The 25,278-nt window shown below is 44.7% G+C and overlaps 1 protein-coding gene across 8 annotated transcripts in view; it reads right to left on the reverse strand.

Moving 5' to 3' along the window:
• YTHDC2 (YTH N6-methyladenosine RNA binding protein C2) overlaps positions 1-10,457 on the reverse strand; it is a 170,047-nt gene extending 159,590 nt beyond the window's left edge. For 4 of the 8 annotated variants that reach the window (XM_075836597.1, XM_075836578.1, XM_075836587.1 and 1 more), the window contains exons 1-2: positions 10,354-10,457; positions 8,598-8,725 (exon numbers count right to left, since the gene is read on the reverse strand). In XM_075836597.1, the coding sequence (XP_075692712.1) occupies positions 8,598-8,649 (52 nt within the window). In that variant the 5' untranslated portion in view covers positions 8,650-8,725; positions 10,354-10,457. Of the gene's footprint in view, positions 1-8,597; positions 8,726-10,328 lie in introns of those variants that run through there. The other 4 variants (XM_075836567.1, XM_075836558.1, XM_075836611.1 and 1 more) reach the window with 4 other exon arrangements.
• Positions 10,458-25,278: the final 14,821 nt, after the last annotated feature.

Below are 25,278 nucleotides of genomic sequence, written 5' to 3' on the forward strand. Positions count from 1 at the left end.
AGTAACCATGCAGAGAATCTGTCACACTGGTACAAGCTGCAGTAACCCTGCAGAGAATCTGTCACACTGGTACAAGCTGCAGTAACCATGCAGAGAATCTGTCACACTGGTAGAAGCTGCAGTAACCCTGCAGAGAATCTGTCACACTGGTACAAACTGCAGTAACCCTGCAGAGAATCTGTCACACTGGTACAAGCTGCAGTAACCATGCAGAGAATCTGTCACACTGGTAGAAGCTGCAGTAACCCTGCAGAGAATCTGTCACACTGGTACAAGCTGCAGTAACCATGCAGAGAATCTGTCACACTGGTAGAAGCTGCAGTAACCATGCAGAGAATCTGTCACACTGGTACAAACTGCAGTAACCATGCAGATTGTAACCACATGACTAGGAAGCATACAAGCTTTGGTCCAGAGCTTCAAGCTCCAGACACTTTTGTACGATTTATGCAAATTACAGAAAAGTTGTTAGGGTGCCATCATTTTCTTGGCTGCACTTTTGCAACAACACCTTTGCAATTGTGCCATTATTTGTACAAACCATGCAGAAATATCCGTAACATAAAGCTCCAGACAGAAGTTTGTATTCTTAGTAAAAGTAATAAAGAGAAGGAAATTCTGAGTCAGAGGTACAAGCTAGAGGATTCCCGTAGCTTGTACCTCCATGACAGATTCTAAAGCGTAGCTAAACGTTTTACAAACTTCTGACTAGGGATGCACGATGCATCGAAACGTCGATACTGTTTCGATACCTTGCACCCCCAAACAGGCCGCACAGCTTAGTATAGTAACACATGAATGTATGAGAGCGTGGCTGCGGCTGTGTAATACAGCCATTGTCCCGCTCCGGAGTCCTGACATGTGCGCGCCGTCAGCATGAGGTGATGCGGGCAGCGCTGCACTAATGAGCTGCGGCACGGAAGACAGAACATGGCGGGCGCGCTGCAAAACACCCCCATGTTCTGTCGTCAGTGCCTGCACCGCCGCTCATTAGTGCAGCGCCAGCCGCATCACCTCATGCTGACGGCGCGTGCACTTGTCAGGAGCGGGCAATGGCTGTATTACACAGCTGCAGCCCCGCTCTATAACGGCGGAGATCAGAGAATCCTCTCATCTCCGCCGCTATTCCCCTGAATGCTGCGATCAAAGCTGACCAAAGGAATTCCTGTGACGCAATTGATGGACATACCAACTATGGCCAGACAGCCCAGGGTCCATTGAAGGACCCCAGGGCTGTCCTACCATATTTCCTGTTGTTAGGGCATACTTAGGTATGTCCTAACAACTGCCTGTGTACTATCAGTATGTAGATATATGCCAGTACATTCAAGTTTAAAAATAAAGTAAAGACAAAGTAATGTTAAATTAAAAAAGATACACACACATTTTTTACATTAAACATTAAAGAGGCTCTGTCACCAGATTTTGCAACCCCTATCTGCTATTGCAGCAGATAGGCGCTGCAATGTAGATTACAGTAACGTTTTTATTTTAAAAAAAACGAGCATTTTTGGCCAAGTTATGACCATTTTTGTATTTATGCAAATGAGGCTTGCAAAAGTACAACGGAACCTAACGCTGATGTGAACAGGCCCTTTGAATACAAGCGTCTGTCGGAAATCCTTAAAGCAACTCTGTAATTATTTTTTATTAAAACATTTTTTTTTTAGTCCCGCTGACCTGACGGATTCGGGTTCCAGCGCAGGATACAGTGAGTATGTATGCAAAATACCTAGAAGCAGTATCTCAAAAAAGTTAAAAAATATTTTTAATAAAAAAACAATTACAAAGTTGCTTAAAACACCAAGATACAGTGTTTTATTTATAAAAAAAAGTTTTCAAAAGTTTACATAGCCTTTAACCCCTTAGTGACCAGCCCATTTTAGGCCCTAATGACCAAGCTATTTTATTCGTTTTTCTAGTCGCATTCAAAGAGCTATAACGTTTTTATTTTTTCGTCTACATAGCTGTATGAGGACTTGTTTTTTGCGGGATTAGTTGTGCTTTTTAATGGCACCATTTTTGGGTACATATAATTTTTCTATTAACTTTTATTAACCTTTTTGGGGGGGGATTATAAAAAAAACCTGAAATTCCGCCATTGTTCTATGCGTTTTTAAATTGACGCCGTTCACTATGCGACGTAAATAACATGTTATCTTTATTCTCTGGGTCGGTACGATTACGGCGATACCACATATGTGGAGTTTTTTTTGTGTTTTACGACTTTTGCACAATAAAAACACTTTTGAACTAAAATTATTTGCTTTTGCATCGTCGCTTTCCAAGAGCCGTAATTTTTTTATTTTTCCATCAATGTAGTGATTTTTTGGGCTTGTTTTCTGCGGGACAAGACGTAGTTTTGAATGGTACTGTTTTGGGGTGCATGGGACTTATTGATTCATTTTTATTATGACTTTTTTGGGCGGCAATGGAAAAAAATTACAATTTCGCCATGGTTTTTTGTGGTTTTTTTTACGGTGTTCACTTTGCGGTTTAAATTACCTATTAACTTTATTAATGGAGTCATTACGGTCGCGGCGATACCACATATGTGTACTTTTTTTTTTTTTTACACTTTTACTAAATAAAACCACTTTTTATGGAAAAAAATGGATTTATTTTTTTACTGTACTTTTTATTAATAATCTTTATTTCACTTTGATGACTGATTTTATTAGTCCCACTAGGGGACTTTACTGTGCGATATTCCGATCGCTGCTATAATGCTCTGGTATACTTCGTATACCAGAGCATTATTGCCTGTCAGTGTAAATCTGACAGGCAATCTGTTAGGACGTGCCTCCGGCTCGTCCTAACAGGAATATGTCCAGGGCAGACCTGGGGGCTTTTATCAAGCCCCCGGCTGCCATGACACCCCATCGGAAACCCGCGATTTCATTCGCGGGCCGCCGATGGGTGACAGAGGAAGCGCACTCCCTCTGTAAACAAAGTTAAATGCCGCGGTCGCTATTGACGGCGGCATTTAACGGGTTAAACTTCGATCGCGGGCATTGGAGCAGGAGCTCAGCTGTCATCAGACAGCAGAGCCCCGGCTCCTGCCTGCACGGGAGACCCGTGCAGGACTTAGACTAGGCTGACGTGAAAAGGCGTCAGCCTAGCCTAAAGCCCATTAGTGAATCACGTGAAAAGGCGTATTGGTGGTCACTAAGGGGTTAAATGTCTATCGCTGTCACAGTAATATTCTTTAGGCTGGATTCACACGAGCGTGGCGTTTTTGCGCACAAGCCACTTAACATCTCCGTGTGGCATCAGCTTATGAAGCGCGGCTGCGTGATTTTCTCGCAGCCGCCTTCATTATGGCACTCCATTTGGATGTTTGTAAACAGAAAAGCACGTGGTGCTTTTCTGTTTAAATTCAGAGTTTGACAGCTGTTGCGCGAATCACGCTGTTCGCACGGAAGTGCTTCCGTGCCACATGCGTGGTTTTCACGCACCCATTGACTTCAATGGGTGCGTGATTCGCGCAAAACGCCCAAAGAACGGACATGTCGTGACTTTTTTTCAGCGGACTCACGCTGAGTAAAAATCACGGACATGTCTGCACGGCCCCATAGACTAATATAGGTCCGTGCAACGCGCGTGCAAATCACGCGCGTTGCACGGACGTAATTCCCGTTCGTCTGAATAAAGCCTTACTCTCACCTTCCATTCACTGTTATGAATGCACTTTTTTGAAGAATACCTGCATGTTACGACACAGCAGTACAAGTGTCAAAACTACAGGCCATCCAATTATATAAAAAATTCTATGGTACAGATTTTAACATTTTTCTTACAAGCTGTATATCAAACTGGTTTATTTTTCACATATGAATCTAGCATATCCATTAGGAATAGTTCACAGAGTTTTTTGCAGGCAGAAAAATTCTGCCTCAGAATTCCTTCAGGAATTTTGAGGCAGATTTTTAACTGCCAGCGCGGGCAATAAACCCTGCAAAAAACGCTCAGAAACAAGCGCCACAGGTTTTTTTCTGCGTCACATTGATTTCGATGGGAGGTCAGAGGCGGAAACCACTCAAAGAAAGAGCATGCTGCTTTTTTTTTTTTCCAACCGGCCAAAAGCCACCACGGAAAACAAATGCCTCTGCCTCCCATTGAAATCAATGCGAGGCAAATTCGGCCAATTTTATGGCGCAGATTCCGGTGCAGTTTCTGTGTGAACTGACCCTTATAGTTGGTATCAATTTTATTTTCCTAAAACTGAAGGTGGGCAATTGGTTACTGTTGTTAGGATGGCAACTCTGATGACCACATTGTTAAGGGGGCATCTGTGACAGACTCGCTGTTATGGTGACGTCTGGGGCTTAGGCCAGATTCACACGAGTGTTTGCGTTTTGCGCGCGCAAAAGGCCCATAAAAGCTCCGTGTGTCAGCAGCATATGATGCGTGGCTGCGTGATTTTCGCGCAGCCTCCATCATTATGACACTCTGTTTTTATGTTTGTAAACAGAAAAGCATGTGGTGCTTTTCTGTTTTCATTCATAGTTTTGACTACTGTAGGGCCAGGGCCGCCATCAGGGGGGTATTACTGGTACTCCCGTCAGGGGCCCGGCCACATGGATGAAGAAAAGGGGCCCGCCGGGCTGCCGTCACCCCCCCCCCCTCGGACTTTTGCCCCCCCCACCGCAACGCTCACGGGCCCCCCCTCGCAACGCTCGCGCCCCGCCCCTAGCAACGCCCGTGGCACCCCCCTAACAACGCCCGCGGCACCCCCCTAACAACGCCCGCGGCACCCCCTGCATACCTGTTGTAGCTTCACTGGACGGGGAAGATGCAGCATGTGCTGAAGCTCCGTGTGGAGATCCCGCCCCCCAGCTCCTCTACACTGCCGAATGGACCTGCAGGCTGGTGAGTATTTTACCCTACCCATCCTGCTTCCCATCCCCCTGACCCCGTTTGTAGTATGTATAAAGTTGATTAAAATGTTTTTTTTTTCGTTTTCCTAGCGTTTTTTTTGCCATGATTTTCGTAACCGCGGCAAAAATGGCGCATTTTTGCCGCGATTATATAAAAATCGCAGCAAATCCGCGTGATTTGTGCCACAATTACGAAAATTGCATAAAAAAAGGATACAAGACATGAAAAGTGCTGTTAGGCTATATTCTCACAGTGCGGTCAAATCACGTTTTTGCCGCGATTTTGCAAAAATTGTGGCAAAAAAATGGGATTTCACCGCACTGTGTAACTAGACTAAGGCCTTATTCAGACGGCCGCGTTCGGTCCGTGACATACGGAGCGTGTATCGGCCGTATTTCCCAGGCTGACCACAATTCATGGAGCCGGACTCCTAGCATCATAGTTATCAGTGTTGCTGGGAGTCCCTGCCTCTCCGCGGGAATACTGTCCCATACGGTAATGATGCTTTCAGTACGGGATCGAGGGACAGTATTCCCACGGGAGGGACTATGATCATAGATGACTGTGATGCTAGAAACCCGGCTCCCTGAACTGTGGTCGGTCCGGGAAATATGGCCGATACACGCTCCGTATTTCACAAACCGAACATGGACGTCTGAATAAGGCCACTTACTTGCCTCCTATTTTTGGTGCGGATTGCGCACTGAAAATTCACTACAAATTACAATATAAGGCCTTATTCACACAAACGTGTTATACGTCCGTGCTACTAGCGTGATTTTCACGGGCATCGCACGGACTTATGTTAGTGAATGGGGCCGTTCAGACTGTCAGTGAATTTCACGCCGCGTATGTGCGCTGTGTAAAACTCACGACATGTCCTATACTTGCCCGTGTTTCGCGCAGCACACACCCATTGAAGTCATTGGGTGCGTGCAAATCGCGCACGGCACACGGAAGCACTTCCAGGTGACACGCGTGATTCGCGCTACAGCTGGTAAAGAAGAGAAGGGAAACCTAAAAGCCCCTCCTTCTTTACTGTGTTGTAACATCAAAACAGAGTGTCCTAATGATGCCGGCTGCGTGAAAATCACGCAGCCACGCACCATATGCTGCTGACACACCAAACTTTTGCTTGCGCAAAACGCAGCGTTTTTGCGCGTGCAAAACGGGCACGTTCGTGTGAATAAGGCCTAAGGCGATATTCAGACCAACGTGTGTGAAATCAGACGTGAAGAACGGCCGATTTGCAGCCGTTCGGGACCCGTTTTCACAGACTTGAGTCTATTGAGGGATCCGTGAAAACGCACAAAAATAGGACATGTCCTATTTTTTTTACAGGCCCTTCACACGGTCTGTTAGAACAACGACCATGTGAATAACCCCATAGAAATACATGCAGCCATGTGACGGCCATTAAAAAAAACGTCCTTCACACGGACGATTAACACGTTAGTCTGAATAAGCCCTAACTCATGTGAATGGGGTTTGTCAAAACCTCATGCACGTGCAGCATTTCACCCCACAAATAATTTTTTTTCAGCTTCCCAGTACATTATGCGGCACAATAAATGGTGCCATGAAAAACTACAACTTGTACCGCAAAAAACAAGCCCTCAAGTAAAAAAAAATGATAGCTTTTGGAATGTGGAGAGGAAAAAACAAAAGTTAAAATCCAAAAAATGGCTGAGAAGGGAAGGGGTTAAATAAGCTGCATGCCTATTAGGCTATGTTCACACAATTCGCAAAAACAGTCTGAAAATACGGAGATATTCAAGCGAAAACCGCTCCTGATTTTCAGAAGTTTTTTAAGCAAACTCGTTTTTTTTCGCTGTGTTTTTTACGGCCGTATTTGGAGCTGTTTTTCTATAGAGTCAATGAAAAACGGCTCCAGAAACGTCTGAAGAAATGACCTGCACTTCTTTTTCGCGGCCGTTTTTTTACGCAGCCGTTTTTTTCTCATTGAAATCAATGGGCAGATGTTTGGAGGTGTTCTGTTCTGATATATCAGACGATTACGGCCAGAAAAACGGCAGAAAATAAGCTGTGTGAACATAACCTAATGTTGCAGAATTGTGACGTATTTCATCCTTTACAATGTAAAGGGTTAATTTGCGGTAAATCCCCAGCAAATTCTGTAACGCACACATTGAGGAATTTGGTGCACAAAATCCGTATCAAAACCGCAGGTAAAATCTGCACCTAATAGTGCGTTTTTGTATACATTTTTAGGTGCGGTTTTTACTTTTTGATGCGGAAATAGGTGCAGGTTTTATGCTGCAGATTTATTTATTTTTTTTAAACTAGTCAGAAACAATTCGCAAGCGGAAACGCAAGATAAAGTGACATGTAGCATATTTTCAAATACGCACCGCAGGTCAGTTTTTGTGCAGAAAATGCGACATGTAGATGAGATTTCTTGATCTCATTTACTTTGCTGGTCCTGTATTACACTGCAGATTTGCCGCACGAAAATACCCACGTGAGTGCCACAATTTCCGTTGCCCACCCCCGGTAATGGAGGGGGGCCCCAGACATCTTGGCTGTATGGGGCCCAGAAATTCCTGATTGCGGCCCTGTGTAGCGCGCATCACGTGCGGCACACGGAAGTGCGTCCGTGTGCCGTGCGCGGTTTTCACGCACACACTGACTTCAATGGGTGCGTGATGCGCGAAAAACAGGCAAATATAGGACATGTCGTGAGTTTTACGCAGCGGACCTACGCTGCGTGAAACTCACGGACTGTCTGAACGGCCCCATTGACTAACATAGGTCCATGCGAGGCGCGTGAAAATCAAGCGCGTAGCACGGACGTATTATACATTCGTCTGAATAAGCTCTTAGGCCCCATGCACACGACCGTGCCCGCAATCAGGGCCCGCGATTGCGGGCACGGCCGGCCGCTGACTGACAGCAGCATTTTCGGGCCGTGCTCCCATACAAAGTATGGGAGCACGGACCGCAAAATGCGAAAGAACGGACATGTTCCATAATTCCAGGAACATTTCCACGGCACTGACACCCTTCCGTAGTGCTACGGAAAGGTGTCAGTGTTCAATGAAAGTGAATGGCTCCGTTTAAAAACGGAGGTTTTTTGCTGTCGTGTGCATGGGGCCTTATTGTGTTCACACTGAGCTTTTTGCAGGAGGAAAATTCCTCCTGCAAAAACTGCTCCAGTAGGTTTTTGCACAGTGGTTTGACAAAAACTCGTCAAAACACTCGTTGAGGGGTTTTTTTCCTCTTTCTGACTCATTGAAATGGGGTTTTGGAGGAGGAAACCGCCTCAAGATGGGTCATGTTGCTTCTTTTTACCACGACGAGTTTTTTTTACTCGTGGTAAAAAAACTCGTCTGCCTCCCATTGAAATCAATGGGAGGCATTTTCGGGTGGTTTTTGAGGAGTTTTTTGGTGTGGTTTCTGCCCCAAAAAACTCGTCAAAAAACTCCGTGTGAACAGGGCCTTACTGTTAGGAATTTTATTGGCAGTAAAAAAATGAAAAAAACTGTCAAAAATTTTACAATATAGCATTTATTGTGTGCTGCAAATTGAAAGGGGGCATTGTACCTTCTTTTGATTTCTAAATATAGGAAGGAATGATACTGGTGTTAGAACAGGCAAAATACATAGGAACTCCTAGTTATATTATCATATGGACGGGTCACACAGCTCACTCTTTGCTGGTGATAATGACCACCCTACGGATGCTTCTAGCTCACCGCTCACTTCCTGATGATCACTTCTGTCTCCAACTGCACTCCTCACATACATCTTCCCAGAGCCGGGACTTCCCCGGTGATCCCAGGGGGAGGAGCCAAATTCGATAACGTGTCACCTGGAACCCTGGCTGATACAAATCATATGCCACACAGTCATGTGCAATAATTGAAGATAACATGATTAATAATACAGATCTTCATTGAACCATAGTTGACAGCATTTCTGAAAACATTTCAGGGGCACTTTCAGCATTAGGTGAAACAGAAGATAGGGAAAACGTGAAGCAAGACATTTTTCCATCTTTGGCCCCATGCACACGACCGTAAAAAACCTCAGTTTTTGGGGACCGCAATTGCAGTCCGCAAAAATGGACCCATTCACTTTCATTGAACGCGGACACCTTTCCGTAGCGCTACGGATGGGTGTCTGTGCCGTAGAAATGTTCAGAAAATTATGGAACATGTCCGTTCTTTTGCATGCCGTGCTCCCATACTTTGTATGGGAGCACGGCCTGAAAATGCGGGTGGCAGTCGGTGGCCGGCCGTGCCCGCAATCGCGAGCCGTGCTTGCGGGCACGGTAGTGTGCATGGGGCCTAATACAGTAGCAGCAGAGTGGATGAGATTTGAACAAATCTTATCCACAGGCTGCGTAAAAAAAAGCTGAAAAGATGTTCATAAATTGACTTGCAGTGCGGTTTTTTTTAATCCGCAGCATGTCAATTTATGTTGTGGAATCGCTGCTTTTCTGTTGCAGGTTTTCCCCATTGAATTTAATGGGGAGGTAAAATCTGCAACAAATAGCAGATGTTTTTGCGGCAGAAAAGCTGTGGTTCCGCTGCAAAAATCGCAACTAAGAAAAAAGAAAGGTCTTACCTAGATCTCTCTGCTCCTGCGTCCAGCCCGTCCTCCAGGGATGACGTTTCATCCCATGTGACTGCTGCAGCAAATCACAGGCTGCAGCAGTCACATGGGATGAAACGTCACCCCAATAGGCCGGGCTGCAGGAAATCAGAGGGATGCGTTGCCATGGCTACGAGGAAGTATAGATTTTTTTTCTACGTGCTGTTTTCCGCAACGGACATTCTGGCCAGGAAACTGCACCAAAATTTGTACCAGTCAAAAATACAAACACAACAGTGTGTGGCAGTCACAAATACCCACACAACAGTGTGTGCGAGTCACAAATACCCACACAACAGTGTGTGCCAGTCACAAATACCCACACAACAGTGTGTGGCAGTCACAAATACCCACACAACAGTGTGTGCGAGTCACAAATACCCACACAACAGTGTGTGCCAGTCACAAATACCCACACAACAGTGTGTGCCAGTCACAAATACCCACACAACAGTGTGTGCGAGTCACAAATACCCACACAACAGTGTGTGCCAGTCACAAATACCCACACAACAGTGTGTGCGAGTCACAAATACCCACACAACAGTGTGTGCCAGTCACAAATACCCACACAACAGTGTGTGCCAGTCACAAATACCCACATAACAGTGTATGCCACTCACAAATACCCACACAACTGTGTATGCCACTCACAAATACCCACACAACAGCCTGCCAGTCTCATAACAACAGAACAGTGTGCGTCTGTCACAAATACAAGAAAAACAGGGTGTGCTCGTCACAAATACCCTCATAAGTTACCCACATATATATATATTACCAAAAATATAACACCAGCCCCAGATGCCCCTTTATCAGAGTCCGCCTACCATAAAAAGGCCACCCCACGCTCACCTCTGGTGCAGCAGCTAGTTTCTCTTCTCAGTAAAGACCGTCTGACGTCGGGACATCACGTGACTCGCAAAGTCACGTGGCACAGCATACTAAGCGACCTGAAGTTCGCGGCTGTATCTGAGCTAGGCTGGGAAAGGGAGGGATCGGGACTAGGAGTATAGATAGGAGTATCAATATGGTGGATAATATGGTGTTCGGAGTGGATCAATCTTTTTTTTTTTTCTCGCTTCTCTGAGTGGTGGTTAATGTGTTGTATGGGTGGAAGAACACGGTGGGGGGAGTAATGTATATTTTGTGGAAATATTAGCAGCGTTTTGTGGATTGAGTGTTGTATGTGGGATAACACCAGAGTTTTTCGGGTTACTGAGTTACATGGAGGACTAGTATTGTGTGGGGGTTACTGTGTTACATGGAGGACTAGTATTGTGTGGGGGTTACTGTGTTACATGGAGGACTAGTATTGTGTGGGGAAGTTACTGTGTTACATGGAGGACTAGTATTGTGTGGGGAAGTTACTGTGTTACATGGAGGACTAGTATTGTGTGGGGAAGTTACTGTGTTACATGGAGGACTAGTATTGTGGAGGTTACTGTGTTACATGGAGGACTAGTATTGTGCGTGGGTTACTGTGTTACATTGAGGGCTAGTATTGTGGAGAGGTTACTGTGTTACATGGAGGACTAGTATTGTGCGGAGGTTACTGTGTTACATTGAGGACTAGTATTGTGGAGGTTACTGTGTTACATGGAGGACTAGTATTGTGCGTGGGTTACTGTGTTACATTGAGGGCTAGTATTGTGGAGAGGTTACTGTGTTACATGGAGGACTAGTATTGTGCGGAGGTTACTGTGTTACATGGAGGACTAGTATTGTGGGGAGGTTACTGTGTTGCATGGAGGACTAGTATTGTGGGGAGGTTACTGTGTTACATGGAGGACTAGTATTGTGTGGGGGTTACTGTGTTACATGGAGGACTAGTATTGTGTGGGGGTTACTGTGTTACATGGAGGACTAGTATTGTGTGGGGGTTACTATGTTACATTGAGGACTAGTATTGTGGGGAGGTTACTGTGTTACATGGAGGACTAGTATTGTGCGTGGGTTACTGTGTTACATTGAGGGCTAGTATTGTGGAGAGGTTACTGTGTTACATGGAGGACTAGTATTGTGGGGAGGTTACTGTGTTACATGGAGGACTAGTATTGTGGGGAGGTTACTGTGTTACATGGAGGACTAGTATTGTGTGGGGGTTACTGTGTTACATGGAGGACTAGTATTGTGCGTGGGTTACTGTGTTACATTGAGGGCTAGTATTGTGGAGAGGTTACTGTGTTACATGGAGGACTAGTATTGTGGGGAGGTTACTGTGTTACATGGAGGACTAGTATTGTGTGGGGGTTACTGTGTTACATGGTGGACTAGTATTGTGGAGAGGTTACTGTGTTACATGGAGGACTAGTATTGTGGGGAGGTTACTGTGTTACATTGTGGACTAGTATTGTGTGGGGGTTACTGTGTTACATGGAGGACTAGTATTGTGGGGAGGTTACTGTGTTACATGGAGGACTAGTATTGTGTGGGGGTTACTGTGTTACATGGAGGACTAGTATTGTGTGGGGGTTACTGTGTTACATGGAGGACTAGTATTGTGTGGGGGTTACTGTGTTACATTGTGGACTAGTATTGTGTGGGGGTTACTGTGTTACATTGTGGACTAGTATTGTGCGGGGGTTACGGTGTTACATGGAGGACTAGTATTGTGGGGAGGTTACTGTTACATGGAGGACTAGTATTGTGTGGGGGTTACTGTGTTACATGGAGGACTAGTATTGTGTGGGGGTTACTGTGTTACATGGAGGACTAGTATTGTGGGGAGGTTACTGTGTTACATGGAGGACTAGTATTGTGTGGGGGTTACTGTGTTACATGGAGGACTAGTATTGTGTGGGGGTTACATGGAGGACTAGTATTGTGGGGAGGTTACTGTGTTACATTGAGGACTAGTATTGTGGGGAGGTTACTGTGTTACATTGAGGACTAGTATTGTGTGGAGGTTACTGTGTTACATTGAGGACTAGTATTGTGGGGAGGTTACTGTGTTACATTGAGGACTAGTATTGTGTGTGGGTTACTGTTACATTGAGGACTAGTATTATGTGTGGGTTACTGTGTTACATTGAGGACTAGTATTGTGGGGAGGTTACCGTGTTACATTGAGGACTAGTATTGTGGGGAGCTTACTGTGTTACATGGAGGACTAGTATTGTGGGGAGGTTACTGTTACGTGGAAGACTAGTATTGTGGGGAGGTTACTGTGTTACATGGAGGACTAGTATTGTGGGGAGGTTACTGTTACGTGGAAGACTAGTATTGTGGGGAGGTTACTGTGTTACATGGAGGACTAGTATTGTGTGTGGGTTACTGTGTTACATTGAGGACTAGTATTGTGGGGAGGTTACTGTTACGTGGAAGACTAGTATTGCATGGGGCTTAGTGTGATATATAGAGGACTAGCAATGTGGGGTTTTAACTTCTTGTACAGGGCATTGGCTTTGTAGTCGTTAACATGCTATATAAAGGGGATTTGTGCTGTGGAGGGGCTTTCGATATGTGGGCCCCTTTCCAACTATCTAATGGTTACAGTGAGGGATTTGGCTGTGAGTGAAAGGCCAGGTGTTTATGGTGATTTTACATGCCGCAACGTCTCATTCTGCGATCATGTATTATTGCCAAAAATGACAGATTTTTTAAGATTTCAGAATTGCGGGCATATGTAACATGTACACGTGCAATTTTATGTGTCCCATATAAGTTAACACTAACGGCAATAATGCGCGATATCGCACTACAATCTATTGCTATTACAAAATGCGATAATCACAGTGCTTAAAACCATTGTGGAGCCCTGACCTTAGTGTCCTAAACTGGATAATGGTGCCACACATGTCTTTATGTAGGTATATTTTTTTTTCTTTTTCAGGATGTTAGAAGGCTTATAAGTTTACTAGCAGTTTTTCAAATATAAACAAAATTAGCGAAACAAGTTTTTTTAGGCACCACTTTCGTTTTGAAGTGGCTTTGAGGGGTCTATTTATTAGCAATCCCCCATTTTAAAAACTGCACCCCTCAACGTATTCAAAATAGCATTTAGGAATTTTGTTAACCCTTTAGGTGTTTCACAGGAATTAAAGCATCCATTTATTTCAGTAACACAGCAGGTCTTTACAGAAAAACACAACTAAATATTTCTTACACAGATTCTGCAGTTTTCAAATATATCCTACATGTGGCCCTAGTGTGCTACTGGACTCATGCAGGAGTCAGAAATGAAGGAACACCTAGTGGATTGTGGGGCCTCCTTTTTATTAGGATGTTTTCCAGGCACCATTTCATGTTTGAAAAGGCCTTGAAGTGCCAAAACAGATGCACCCCAAAAAATACCCCATTTTGTAAACTACACCCCTCATTGAAAGTATCTAGGGGTGTAGGGAACATTGTAACCAAACAGGTTTTTCATAGAATTTTTTAGAATATATTTGTTTCCAATATGTAGTCTTTGTTAAAAAAAAAATCTTTTTACAAGGAATTCAGGAGAAAAAGCACCCAAAAATTGTTAGGCAATTTCTCATGAGCATGGCAATATTATGTGATCATAAACTACAGTTTGGGCACATGGTAGCGCTCTGAAGCTTTTGGATAGCGCAGATATTGCTGGAATGGTTTTCTGATGACATGTCGCCTTTGCAAAGCCCCTGAGGTACCAGTAAGGTGCCAAAAAGTGACCCCGTTTAGGAAACTACACTCCTTAAGGAATCTATCTGTGGTGTGGTGAGCATTTTGACCCCACAGGTGTTTCAGCGAATTTATAAGGATTGGACTATAAAAAAGGAAAATCATATTTATTTTTTTTGCCAATAATATGTAGTTTTAGCCCAAATTTTTCACATTTACAAGGACTGTAGGATAAAAAGCACACTAATGTTTATAGAGCATTTTCTCCTGACCATGTGGTCATAAATTGTTCGGGCACATGGCTGGGTTTAGAAGGGAAGGAGCGCCATTTGTCTTTTGCAGCACAGATTGTGATTAATTTGTTCTAGGCGCCATGTCGCATTTGCACTCCCTGAAGCCCCAGTACAGGAGAAATTCCCCAGGTGTGATCCATTTTGGAGACTATACCCCTCAAAGAATTAAATTAGGGATGTAGTGAGCATTTTGACCCCTCAGGTGTTTTAGAGATTTTATTAGTAATGGGCCATGAAAGTGAAAAATAAAGTTTTTACCTTTTCACCTATGACTGCACCCCAGGCGAGACATCCCATTCGCTGGACAGGAAGCCTGATGATATAAAAAGGGACACACCTCTCCACATACCCAGTCCGTTTTCCTGTCTCCCAAATGGGATTGTCCTGTTAGAAGACACTTCTCTCCGGGTTGCAGATCCCCTTGCAGGGTCCTACCAGTTCTCCCTAGGGGTGCTCTGAAGGTCTAAGACTCCTCAGGAGCAACCTTAAGTCTGGGGGTGGTTCTGCCTCCTCCCCAGTCCACCACTTCCCTCCTTGGAGGTGGTTTTCGATCTCACGAGGGAGAGCGATTCTCCCTGGGTCATGCTCAGTTCCCTGGGTGGAGCTGGAACGCATGACCTGGCATTCGGCAGCTTCAAGCACACTCTGGGACAACTTACAGTTGCTGCAGGACGTCACTTCTGGCGGGGTGACGTTCTCTACATCCCATGAAGTAGGGGAGAGGAGATGCTTACAGTGTCAGAGCTAGAGGGCCTCCCCAGCCAATCCATGGCCTATTTAGGGCCTAAAGAACATGTAGCTACTTCCTCCGCTACTTTCTTCCATGATGCCAGAAACAGCAGCAGGACACGCTCACCGCTCGGATGCCACAAGATCTTCCAGTCTGGTACTTGAGAAGGCGGCAGGACTTACAAAGGGTAAGACGAGGAACCTTTTTGCTAATACTGTGCCCTTTCTTGTACACTATGTTTAGACCAGAGAGGGCCCCAGGAAAAAATTGGATGAAACCCGCAATAAAAAAAAATGTGCTGTTCAGTAATAAGAAATTAGCAGCTTCCTACAATAAAAGAGACTGTCAGAACTGTGAAGATAAAATTCTCACTGAAGAATCTACAAGCCTGGCATATAGCATAAAAGATATCGTAAGGGCCGAAGTCAGGAATTCCCTAAAGGGCCTAAGGAAAATGAGAGCTCAACCATCTACCTCTTCCAGTCGGATAAATTTATCAGATTCTTCTGGTGAAGATAATTTTCCATTAGAAGGAGAGCTGAGCTCTTCAGATGATTCCTCTTACTGGGGTGGAAAGTAAAAAAATATATATTTTTCGCTAAAGATGTGGATCAGCTCCTAAAAAAAAATGTAGGAGCAACAATAAATATTGAAGACCCCAAAGAACCCTGTTCTGTCCAGGAGATAATGTTTGAGTGTTTAGGGTCTAGAAAGCAAAGCACTTTTCCTATCAATAAAAATGTACCAAGTCTCATTAAAAGGGAGTTGAAAAACCCTAATAGAAAGGAAATATTCTTTTAAGGAGAAGGTCTGTGGAGATTGAAATAGTACCCCTAGACTTGACGCTCCAATTGCAAAAATGTCAAGGGAAAATGCTTTAGCTTTTGAGGATCTTGGTTCCCTCTCTGACCCTATGGATAGGAAGGTGGATTACTATCTAAAAAGAACTTGGGAAGCTTCTACGGGGGCTTTCAAGCCAGATCTTGCAGCCACTTGTGTGGCGAGATCTTTAAAGTTTAGTTCAGGGATAAAACTTCCAGAGAGCAGATTCTCTCCCCTCTCAAAGTTCTAAGGCCCCATGCTGACGGCCGCCCACATTTACAAAATAAGAAAGAATGGACATGCTCCATAATTCACGGCACAGACACCCGTCTGTAGCGATGCGGAAAGGTGTCTGCGGCCAATAGAATTGAATTGGTTTGTACTTGCGGACCGTATTACGGAGCATTTTTAAGTGTGCATGGGGCCGAAGGAAGCAGATTTTTTTGACTGACGCCTCGGTAGATTCTGCCCCTCCGCTAGATCAGCAGTCCTTTAACTAGATAGCCCTCCTAGCTGAATTTTAAAGACTTAAAAGGGGGACGTAGGCTCAAAAGGGAGGTGTATTGGTCGCTGTCAACTGCAGACCTATGAACTCCTGCCAGCGTCTCTCTCTTCGGAGACGTTCAGCACATGCAGCTGCACTGCTCTATAGTATTTCTTAAGGTGCGTGCGCCCGTCCCCGGCCTTAAAGGGCCAGCACACGCACCTGTAATATGTTCCCAGTCCCAACACACCCTGAATTATAAAAAGGGCTCTGCCCTCTTCCTCTTTGCCTGAGCGTTGGCTGCCCATGGTCGTTATTGCAAATGGTACCTTCGTTGTATCCTGTGTTCCCATAACCAGTAATTGTGCTTGTTCCAGTGCGAAGTCTAGTGTCTGAGTCGAGAGCGTCATCTGTGCCAAGGGTCTGCCACGCCAAGTGTCTGCCTAATCTTCTATTCAGGTGCTCTTGCCCTAAAAACTATTATTGACTGTTTTGGCCAGCTTCTACTCTGCTACGGCGGAGCGGTTTAGTGGGTCCACATAGACTTGACAGGAGGCTGTGCTCCATTCCCTGTTCTGGGGATTTTTTGTTTGGGTCCTTGCTAGATGATTTATTAGAAAAGGCCTCTGAGAGAAAAAAAGGGGATGCCTACTCAAGGGAAACAAATTGAATCACTTCGTCCCAGAAGGTTCAATGAAAAACCTAATCCAAGGGGACAGGATTTCAAGTTCTCAAAGTTTCCGAAGAAGAACAAGGGCTTCCTTTTCAGTCCTCAGAATGACCCAAAAAACAAGGATCACCAACAATGACGCCAGAAGAACCACGGTAGGGGGTCGACTATCCCTGTTTTACCAAAATTGGGAAGAGATCTCTGTGAAACTGTGGATCATGGGCATTATAAGAACGGTATATGTTCTAGAGTTAAAGTCCTTTCCCCCAGACATGTTCCTTGCTGCAAAACTTTAGACATCTAGAAAAAGAGATATAGCCGTAGAGTCAGAAATTTTTTCACTTCTAAAAAAAAAAAGGGGTTCTGATTCCGGTCCCGTTCTCTTTTATTCCCGTCTATTTCTAGTAAAGAAACCAGAAGGGAAATACAGAGTCATCATAAGGCTTCATTCAGACGAACGGTAATTACGTCCGTGCAACGCACGTGATTTTCACGCGCGTCGCACGGACCTATATTAGTCTATGGGGCCGTGTGGACATGTGCGTGATTTTTACTCCGCGTGAGTCCGCTGAAAAAAAGTCACGACATGTCCGTTCTTTCGCCGTTTTGCTAGAATCACGCACCCATTGAAGTCAATGGGTGCGTGAAAACCATGCATGCTGCACGGAAGCACTTCCGTGCGAACTGCGTGATTCGCGCAACAGCTATCAAAACGATGAATGTAAACTGAAAAGCACCACGTGCTTTTCTGTTTACAAACATCCAAATGGAGTGTCATAATGATGGCGGCTGCGCGAAAACCACGCAGCCACGCATCATATGCTGCTGCCACACGGAGCTGGTAAGTTGTTTTTCGCGCACGCAAAACGCAGCGGTTTTGTGTGCGCAAAAACGCCACGCTCGTGTGAACCCAGCCTAAATCTAAAAAAACTAAATACGTACCTAGTCTACAAAAACTTTCACATAGAGTGTATTCCATCAACTATAAATCTTCGTTTCAAGGACTTTGTGATGCCATCTTTAGATCTGGAGATGCATATTATTTCCCAATAGGCAAGTTTCACCAAAAATATCTACTGGTCGCAGTGACCCTCGACAACTCCTTATTCCACCTTCAGTACAGAGGCCTTTCCTTTGGCATTTCACAAGCCCCAAGGGTCTTCACCAAGTTGATTGCGGAGACGATATCCTACGTCAGGACGAGGGACATCCTCCTGATTCCTTATCTGGACGATTTCTTAATAATAGCAGAATCCGCTCAGACTCTGACACTTCAGATAGAGCGAACTATCCTATTAAGTTTGGGGTGAAACTTCAATTTAAAGTCAAATCTGATTCCCTCTTCTAGACTCCTCCAGGCAGACGTCCTTCCTTCCACAAGGGAGGATCCAACCTCTGATTGACAGGGTCTCGGAACTTTATTTGGGGCATACGACATCTTTCAGGAGAAAAACTCCTACAGTCAATATAACCACGGATGCAAGTCCTTGGGGTTGGGGAGCTCACTGCGACTCCTCTTTTATCCAGGGTCAGTGGGAACGCCAGACCTCTCAAAAGTCTTCCAACTTCAAGGAGCTAGTAGCAGTTTTTCCGGTTTTGAAAAACTTCATACTAACAATTTCGGGTCGGATTTGAAAGATCTACTCCGACAATACGATAGCAGTTGCGTATATAAACCATCAGGGACCAGATCGATCCCACTGATTTTAATTTATCCTCCGATATATTCACTGGCAGAACTACATTTATTCCCCCTCTCAGCTGTCCATCTAAAAGGAAGGGACAACAAGGTGGCAGACTTCTTAACCCCTTCCTGACATTTGTCGTATGGATACGTCATGGAAAGCCAGTGCTTCCTACAAATTGACGACACGGGCTCGGAAGCTGAGTCCGTGCCGTCATTCCCGGCTGTCCGCTGTATGTTACAGCTGACACCGTGCTGTAATGGCGGGGAGCGAAGTGTGCTCCGATCCCCGCCATTAAGCCCTTAAATGCAGCTTTTAAAAGAGACCCCTGCATTTAAAGTGTTTGTAGCCAATGGCCACCCCAGCGACAATATCACCGGTGTCGATGGCTGCAATGGCAACCGGAGGCCTAACACTGGCCTCCCGGTTTGCCTAGTACGGAAGTCTAGGCGGGGCCTAAAATGTTTCCGGCACTGACCGGAAGATGGCGCGAGCTCAGAAGCTGGCGGGTGTCAGCTGTATGTTACAGCTGACACCCTGCTGTAACGGTAAGGACCGGAGCAAACTCTGTTCCCTTAGACGCAGCGACTGCTTTTTAGTAGTTTGTAGCCAAATCGGCCGCGCATGCGATCGTAAGGGTGCTGATGGCTGCTATGGCAACAAAAGGCCTAACAGCCTACTGGTCTGGAATTACGGTAGCAGGTTAGGCCCAGCCCAAAGGCAGAGCCTAATCTGCTTGCTGTCAGTGAACGACTGACCGTTCTAATACATTGCACTACATAAGCAGTGCAATGTGTTAGAACATAAATCAGATCGTTAGACCTTCAAGCCCTGTAGTGAGATGAAAAAAGTTGTAATAAAATAAGTTTCAAGTAATAAAATAAAACACAATCACCCTTTTTCCCTCTTATCAAGTCCTCCTTTAAAAAAATATATATAAACCATACATATTTGGTATCTGCCCAACTTACATATGCCCACACACTATAAACTGAAATACTAGTAATACTCCAAACAATACTACTACCAAGCAAATTCTGCGCTTCAATATCCAGATGGCTTTGCCTCCTTTCTGAGCTCTACACTGTGCCCATACAGTAGTTTACTTACACATATATAGCATTGCCATACCCGGTAGATCCCTTTTAACAATTATTGGGGTGTCTCTCCAGTGGCACAAGCTGGGCATGACATATTTGCCACTGAAATAGCATATCTAGGGAAAAATTGCAGTTTTTACTTTGTAACATTCACAGCGCATTTATTGTGGAAAGACCTGTGGGGTGAAAATGCTCACTACACCCCTTAATAAATGCCTTGAAGGGTGTAGTTTCCAAAAATGTGGTCACTCCTCAGAGTTTTCTTTTATTATTTCACATCAGAGCACTGCAATTGTGAACCAATACTGTGTAAGTCGCCAAATTAATACGCTTTCACTCCTGAGCCTGTTCGAATGTCCAGGCAAAAGATTAGGGCCACATGTAGGGTGTTTCTAAAACCGTGAAACACAGCATAATAATTAAACCGCTGTCTTTTCATGGTGGCACAAGCTGGGCATCACATATTGGTATATTTAGGATAAATTGGCATTTTTACCCCAACATCGAGTGTACACTAATTTCTGGTAAAACGCCTGTGGGATCAAAATGCTTGTTACACCCCTAGATTAATTCCTCAATGGGTGTAGTTTCCTAAATTGAGTCCCTTTTGGGGAGTTTCCACTGTACTCGTACCTTAGGGGCTTTGCAAAAGTGTAGAGAAACCAATCCAGCTAAATCTGCGCTCCAAATGGCGCTCCTTCCCTACTGAGCCCTGCCATGTGCCCAAACAGCAGTTTATCACCACACATTAGGTATTTCCATACTCTGGAGAAGTTGCTTTACAAATGGTGGGGGGTGCTTTCTACTTTATTCCTTGTGGAAGTTGTTGTTTGGTTGTCTTTTTTTTTTTTAGCTAAAACAACAGCTTATTGGAAATTTCTTTCCGTTTTCACGTCCAAATTCGAACAACACCTGTGGGGTCAAAATGCTCACTACACCCCTAGATTAATTCCTTGTGGGGTGTAGTTTCTAAAATGGGGTGGTCTTTATATTAAAAAAAAAAATGTTTCCTTTGGTTTGGCATCACAAGACCTTTTCAAACCTGACATTTTTCCTAATATATAATCTAATAAAAAGAAGGCTCCAACTTCCTCTAGGTGCACCATTGCTTCTGAGGCCAGTGCTTCCGTCCATTAGCGCAATCGGGCCATATTGTGAAATGCCTAAAGGGTTAAGAAACTTTCTAAATGCTGTTTTGAATCCTTTGAAGGATGCAGTTTTTAAAATGGGATTTATGGGGATTTGTATTGTATGAGTCTATCAAAGCTACTTCACAACTGAACTGTTCCCTGTAAAAATAGCCTTTTGAAATTTTCTTAAATTTGAGACATTTCTGCTAAAGTTCTAAGCCTTGTAACGTCCTAGAAAAATAAAAGGATGTTCAAAAAAACGATGGCAACATAAAGTAGACATATGGGAAATGTTAATAAGCAACTATTTTGTGTCTGTAATGCCGGGGTAGAGAGACACAGGTGAGCCCTAATCTACCCGCCACTCAGTCCCTACCTACTTGCAACGGCCCGTCCTAGGCGACGGCGTACAACTGGGCGACGGTCCCTACGCTCACTATGTGCACGACAGACAAGGGTACACAGATGCAAGGGGAACGGGGCAGTTGCCCACGGCAACACCGTGAGCAACAAGAGTAGTGAACGAGCCGAGTCAAACCAGGAGTGTACGAGGTACCAAATGCAGAGCAGGAGAGTAGTGAACGAGCCGAGTCAAAACAGGAGTGTACGAGGTACCAAACACAGAGCAGGAGAGTAGTCAGTAAGCCAGGGTCTATATGGAGCAGAGGACAAAAGTACAAGCAGCAGCAGCAGAGCCAGGAAACAGACAGAATCACAGGCAACGGAGGAGCAGGAAGTGAAGGTATAAATAGACAGAGGGCGGGAGCTAGCTCCGGCTGGCCAGGCTGTGATAGGCTCTCCCAATCCTCAGCCTCCCAGCCTGATTGGTAGAAGGAGGGGTCACTCGATCAGACTTAGGAGCCAGTGCAGACTGACTAACCACGGGCGTCGACACAGAAGCTGTGTCTGGCAGATCCTTTACAGTGTCATGAGAAAGCAGTTTCCAAATCGCTTGGATAGGTAAAATCAATCCAAAGTTATTTACATAAAGTGACACATGTCCGATTTGAAAAATGAGGCTCTATCAGGAAAGTCAAAAGTGGCTGCAGCGGGAAAGGGGTTGAACAGAAAGAGGTTACTCCATTCAGAGTGGTCACTAAATTCAGAGATTTTTCAGAAGACAAATGGGGTTTTCCCTCAATAGACCTGTTTGCTTCCAGGGATTTAGATTTTTTTTTTTTTTCCTACATCCCACAGACTACCCAACAGCAGCAGACGCGTTTGTCCAGTGATGGAGCCTTCTGGGTGAAGAGACCCTGATTTCACATGGTTGAGGAGAATGTCCTCCAAACAACCTTGGATTCTACCAACCATACCAGATCTCCTGTCCCATCTGACAGATTGGAAACACTGAAAGGATAATGCTTAGGAAAAGAGGGTTCTCAGAGTGTCATTTTGTTCTCTGCTAGCCAGCAGGAAGCCAATATATATCAGAGGTAACTTGAGAGTCTGGAGAACATTTTACTAAATTTGTGGGTCCTCTAGCTAAACCAGATATCCATTTTAATTTTAGGTTTTCTCCAGACTGGACTGAATAAAAACTTCAAGCCAAACACCTTAAAGGTCCAGATCCCTGCTTGGAGTTCCTTTTTTGACTTTAGGTTGGCTGAACACCCCTGGGTCAGGAGACTCCTGACTGCCTAATCTAGGGTTTAATCCTAGAGAAGGCTAGCAAGAATGGACAAGGAGGCAGCACTTCCAAAATTATAACAGCCTTTAATCACCCATGCAACGTTTCAGTCCAACAGGACCTTTCTGCCGACTCGTGGATGCAGCTGTCGGGGGAATTTGAGCTGATCGAACATTACATTCGGCGTCCCTGTATCACAACTATGCATGTCTCACATGTGAATAGAGACCTGTCTAATGAATCAGTACATCGCGAAATCCAGCGAGATTACGCTGTGTACTTCCCGCGCATGCGCAGTAAGTCACTAACTGTCGAGGCGGCCATCTTAGAAGATGGCAAGGGGATAATCAAAATATAAACAACTGGTTATCCCTGATTGGCTGCAAAGCGACGATCAAGGGAATCGACTAGAAGGTCCGTATTACACTAAGAAACCACAGGACCAAGGAAATAAAGGGAGGGGAACGATCGGAAAAATGACAATACCCACCACTAGGTTATGTGACCATAAGTCAACAGGTGATGCATACAGTCTGATGTGTACATCCAGATAGATGCAAAATTCATAACGTGGAGATATAATCTTATCCTAATGTATAAATACCCAAACACTTTTTTATTAACTGGTAACAATGGAATAGTGTAAACAAATTTCTCTCCAAATATTATCCTACTTGCTAGAAGCAAACGCATAATATTGTAGGCGATGTAATGAATCTGTTCTGTGTGAACGGATATACAGTGGCAGATTAAGTAGACCATGGGCCCTGGGCTGTTACCCAAACTTGGTGCCCCACTTCCGCACCGCTGCCGTGCCGCAACTATTTTTAAGACTACCTTTTTGGGCAAGCATTAAAAAATTAGTGTTATGATTCCCCTTGTCAAAGGGCTGTGACCCTACATACGGACAGGATCACACTGTGCAGGGACACGTCCTCCTCACAAGGGGAATTGTCTATCAGTCCTGGACTGCAGAAAGACTTTGTGAAATACAAGGATTTCCTATAATAAACATGTCAGGAGAGGTGACAGATTCTCTATATATCTAGTGACTCACAGGTGACAACGTCTTAGATGCTAGTAGTTTTTTTTCCTCTCCTTCTCCATCCGATCCAGCGCTCATGAAGACCTCTCCCGGCCATGACTCATTTCTGCAGCCCCTAAATATAATATCACCATGCACTGCGCCCCTGACTATAATTGTGTCACACACTGTAAAGTAAAGCACCACATACACAGTGCCCCCTGCAGATAGCGCCAACCCCCCATGTAGATAGCGCCACACACACACACACATCCCCCTGTAGATAGTGACACACACACACACACACACACACATCCCCCTGTACATATCACCACACACACCCTCCTGTAGATAGCGCCACACACACACAGCCCCCCTATAGATAGTGCCACACAGCGCTCCCTTCCTTATAGATAGTGCCACACACCACTCCCCCCTTGTATATAGTTCTATACAGCGTCACTACACTGCAGCCCTGGGATGACATTTTATCCCATATGACTGCTGCAGCCTGTGATTGGCTGCAGTGGTCACATGGGATGAAACTTCATCCCAGGAGGCCGGCCTGGACGAAGAAACAGAATTCTGGGCAAGTATAAGATTTTTATTTTTTATAAATTGCGTTTTTACATAACATCTGCTATCTGTTGTGGGTTTTACCTCCCATTGAATTAAATGGGGAAAACCCGAAAAACAAATAAGCAGTATTTACGCAAATACAATTAACATGCTGCGAAATTAAAAAAAACGCACCTCGGGTCAATATCAGAGCTTTCTTTTCCGCTTCTCACTTACGCAGCGTGTGATGAGAATTATTCACATCTAATCTACTCTGCTGCTACGGTTTTAGGGCTTGTCCACACTTAATGGAATTGCTGCAAATTTTCTGCCCGGGAAATACGCAGAATACAGTAGCAGCAAAGTGAGTGAGATTTAACAAATCCCATCCAGACACTGCGTAAAATTTTCGACCAGAAATTTTGTCCCGCTGTGCGAATTTTTCGTGCCGCATCATCTCAATTCCTGCTGCGGATAGTGGACTGAATTGCTGTGTTTTTCAGAGGAGACGTCCCCATCACATTGTGAAAAACGCAGCAAAATACACACCGTTTTCTCCAGTAAAAAACGCAGGAAATGGTGCTTTTTTTTCTGCAGCAGAATTTCTGCTAGTTTCTGCAGAAATATATATATATATATATATATATATATATATATATATATTACACACACACCCCCATATATACACTATATATATTGTAGCAGTGCAGCTACTGGACAGTGCAGAAACTGTCAGGTTTTAAGCAACCATGTACAGCATCGAGGGATTTCTCTGCTGTTGCTTGGGTGTAAAGCCCGAAATAGGGCCTGGTTTGCTGAAGGACTGTGAAGGAGAATGGCGGGCTTCCACTCCATACAGACAGGCCATGTCTTGGACTGTCTGATGAGCCTAGGTAGGTTTCACCTGAGGTGGCTCTTTAATTGAGGTGTGTGCTGTTCAAACAGGGCTCTCAGTCTGGGGAAGACAGGCATGCTAGCCTGTGAGTCACCAACATGTAAGGTACAAACTGCCTATGTTTTGAGGTGCTGGGCACCAGGCTCAGTGTCTCGTAGTGAGGGACACAATG

The sequence above is a fragment of the Rhinoderma darwinii genome, chromosome 1 (assembly GCF_050947455.1).
Source record: "Rhinoderma darwinii isolate aRhiDar2 chromosome 1, aRhiDar2.hap1, whole genome shotgun sequence".
Lineage (NCBI taxonomy): Eukaryota > Metazoa > Chordata > Amphibia > Anura > Rhinodermatidae > Rhinoderma > Rhinoderma darwinii.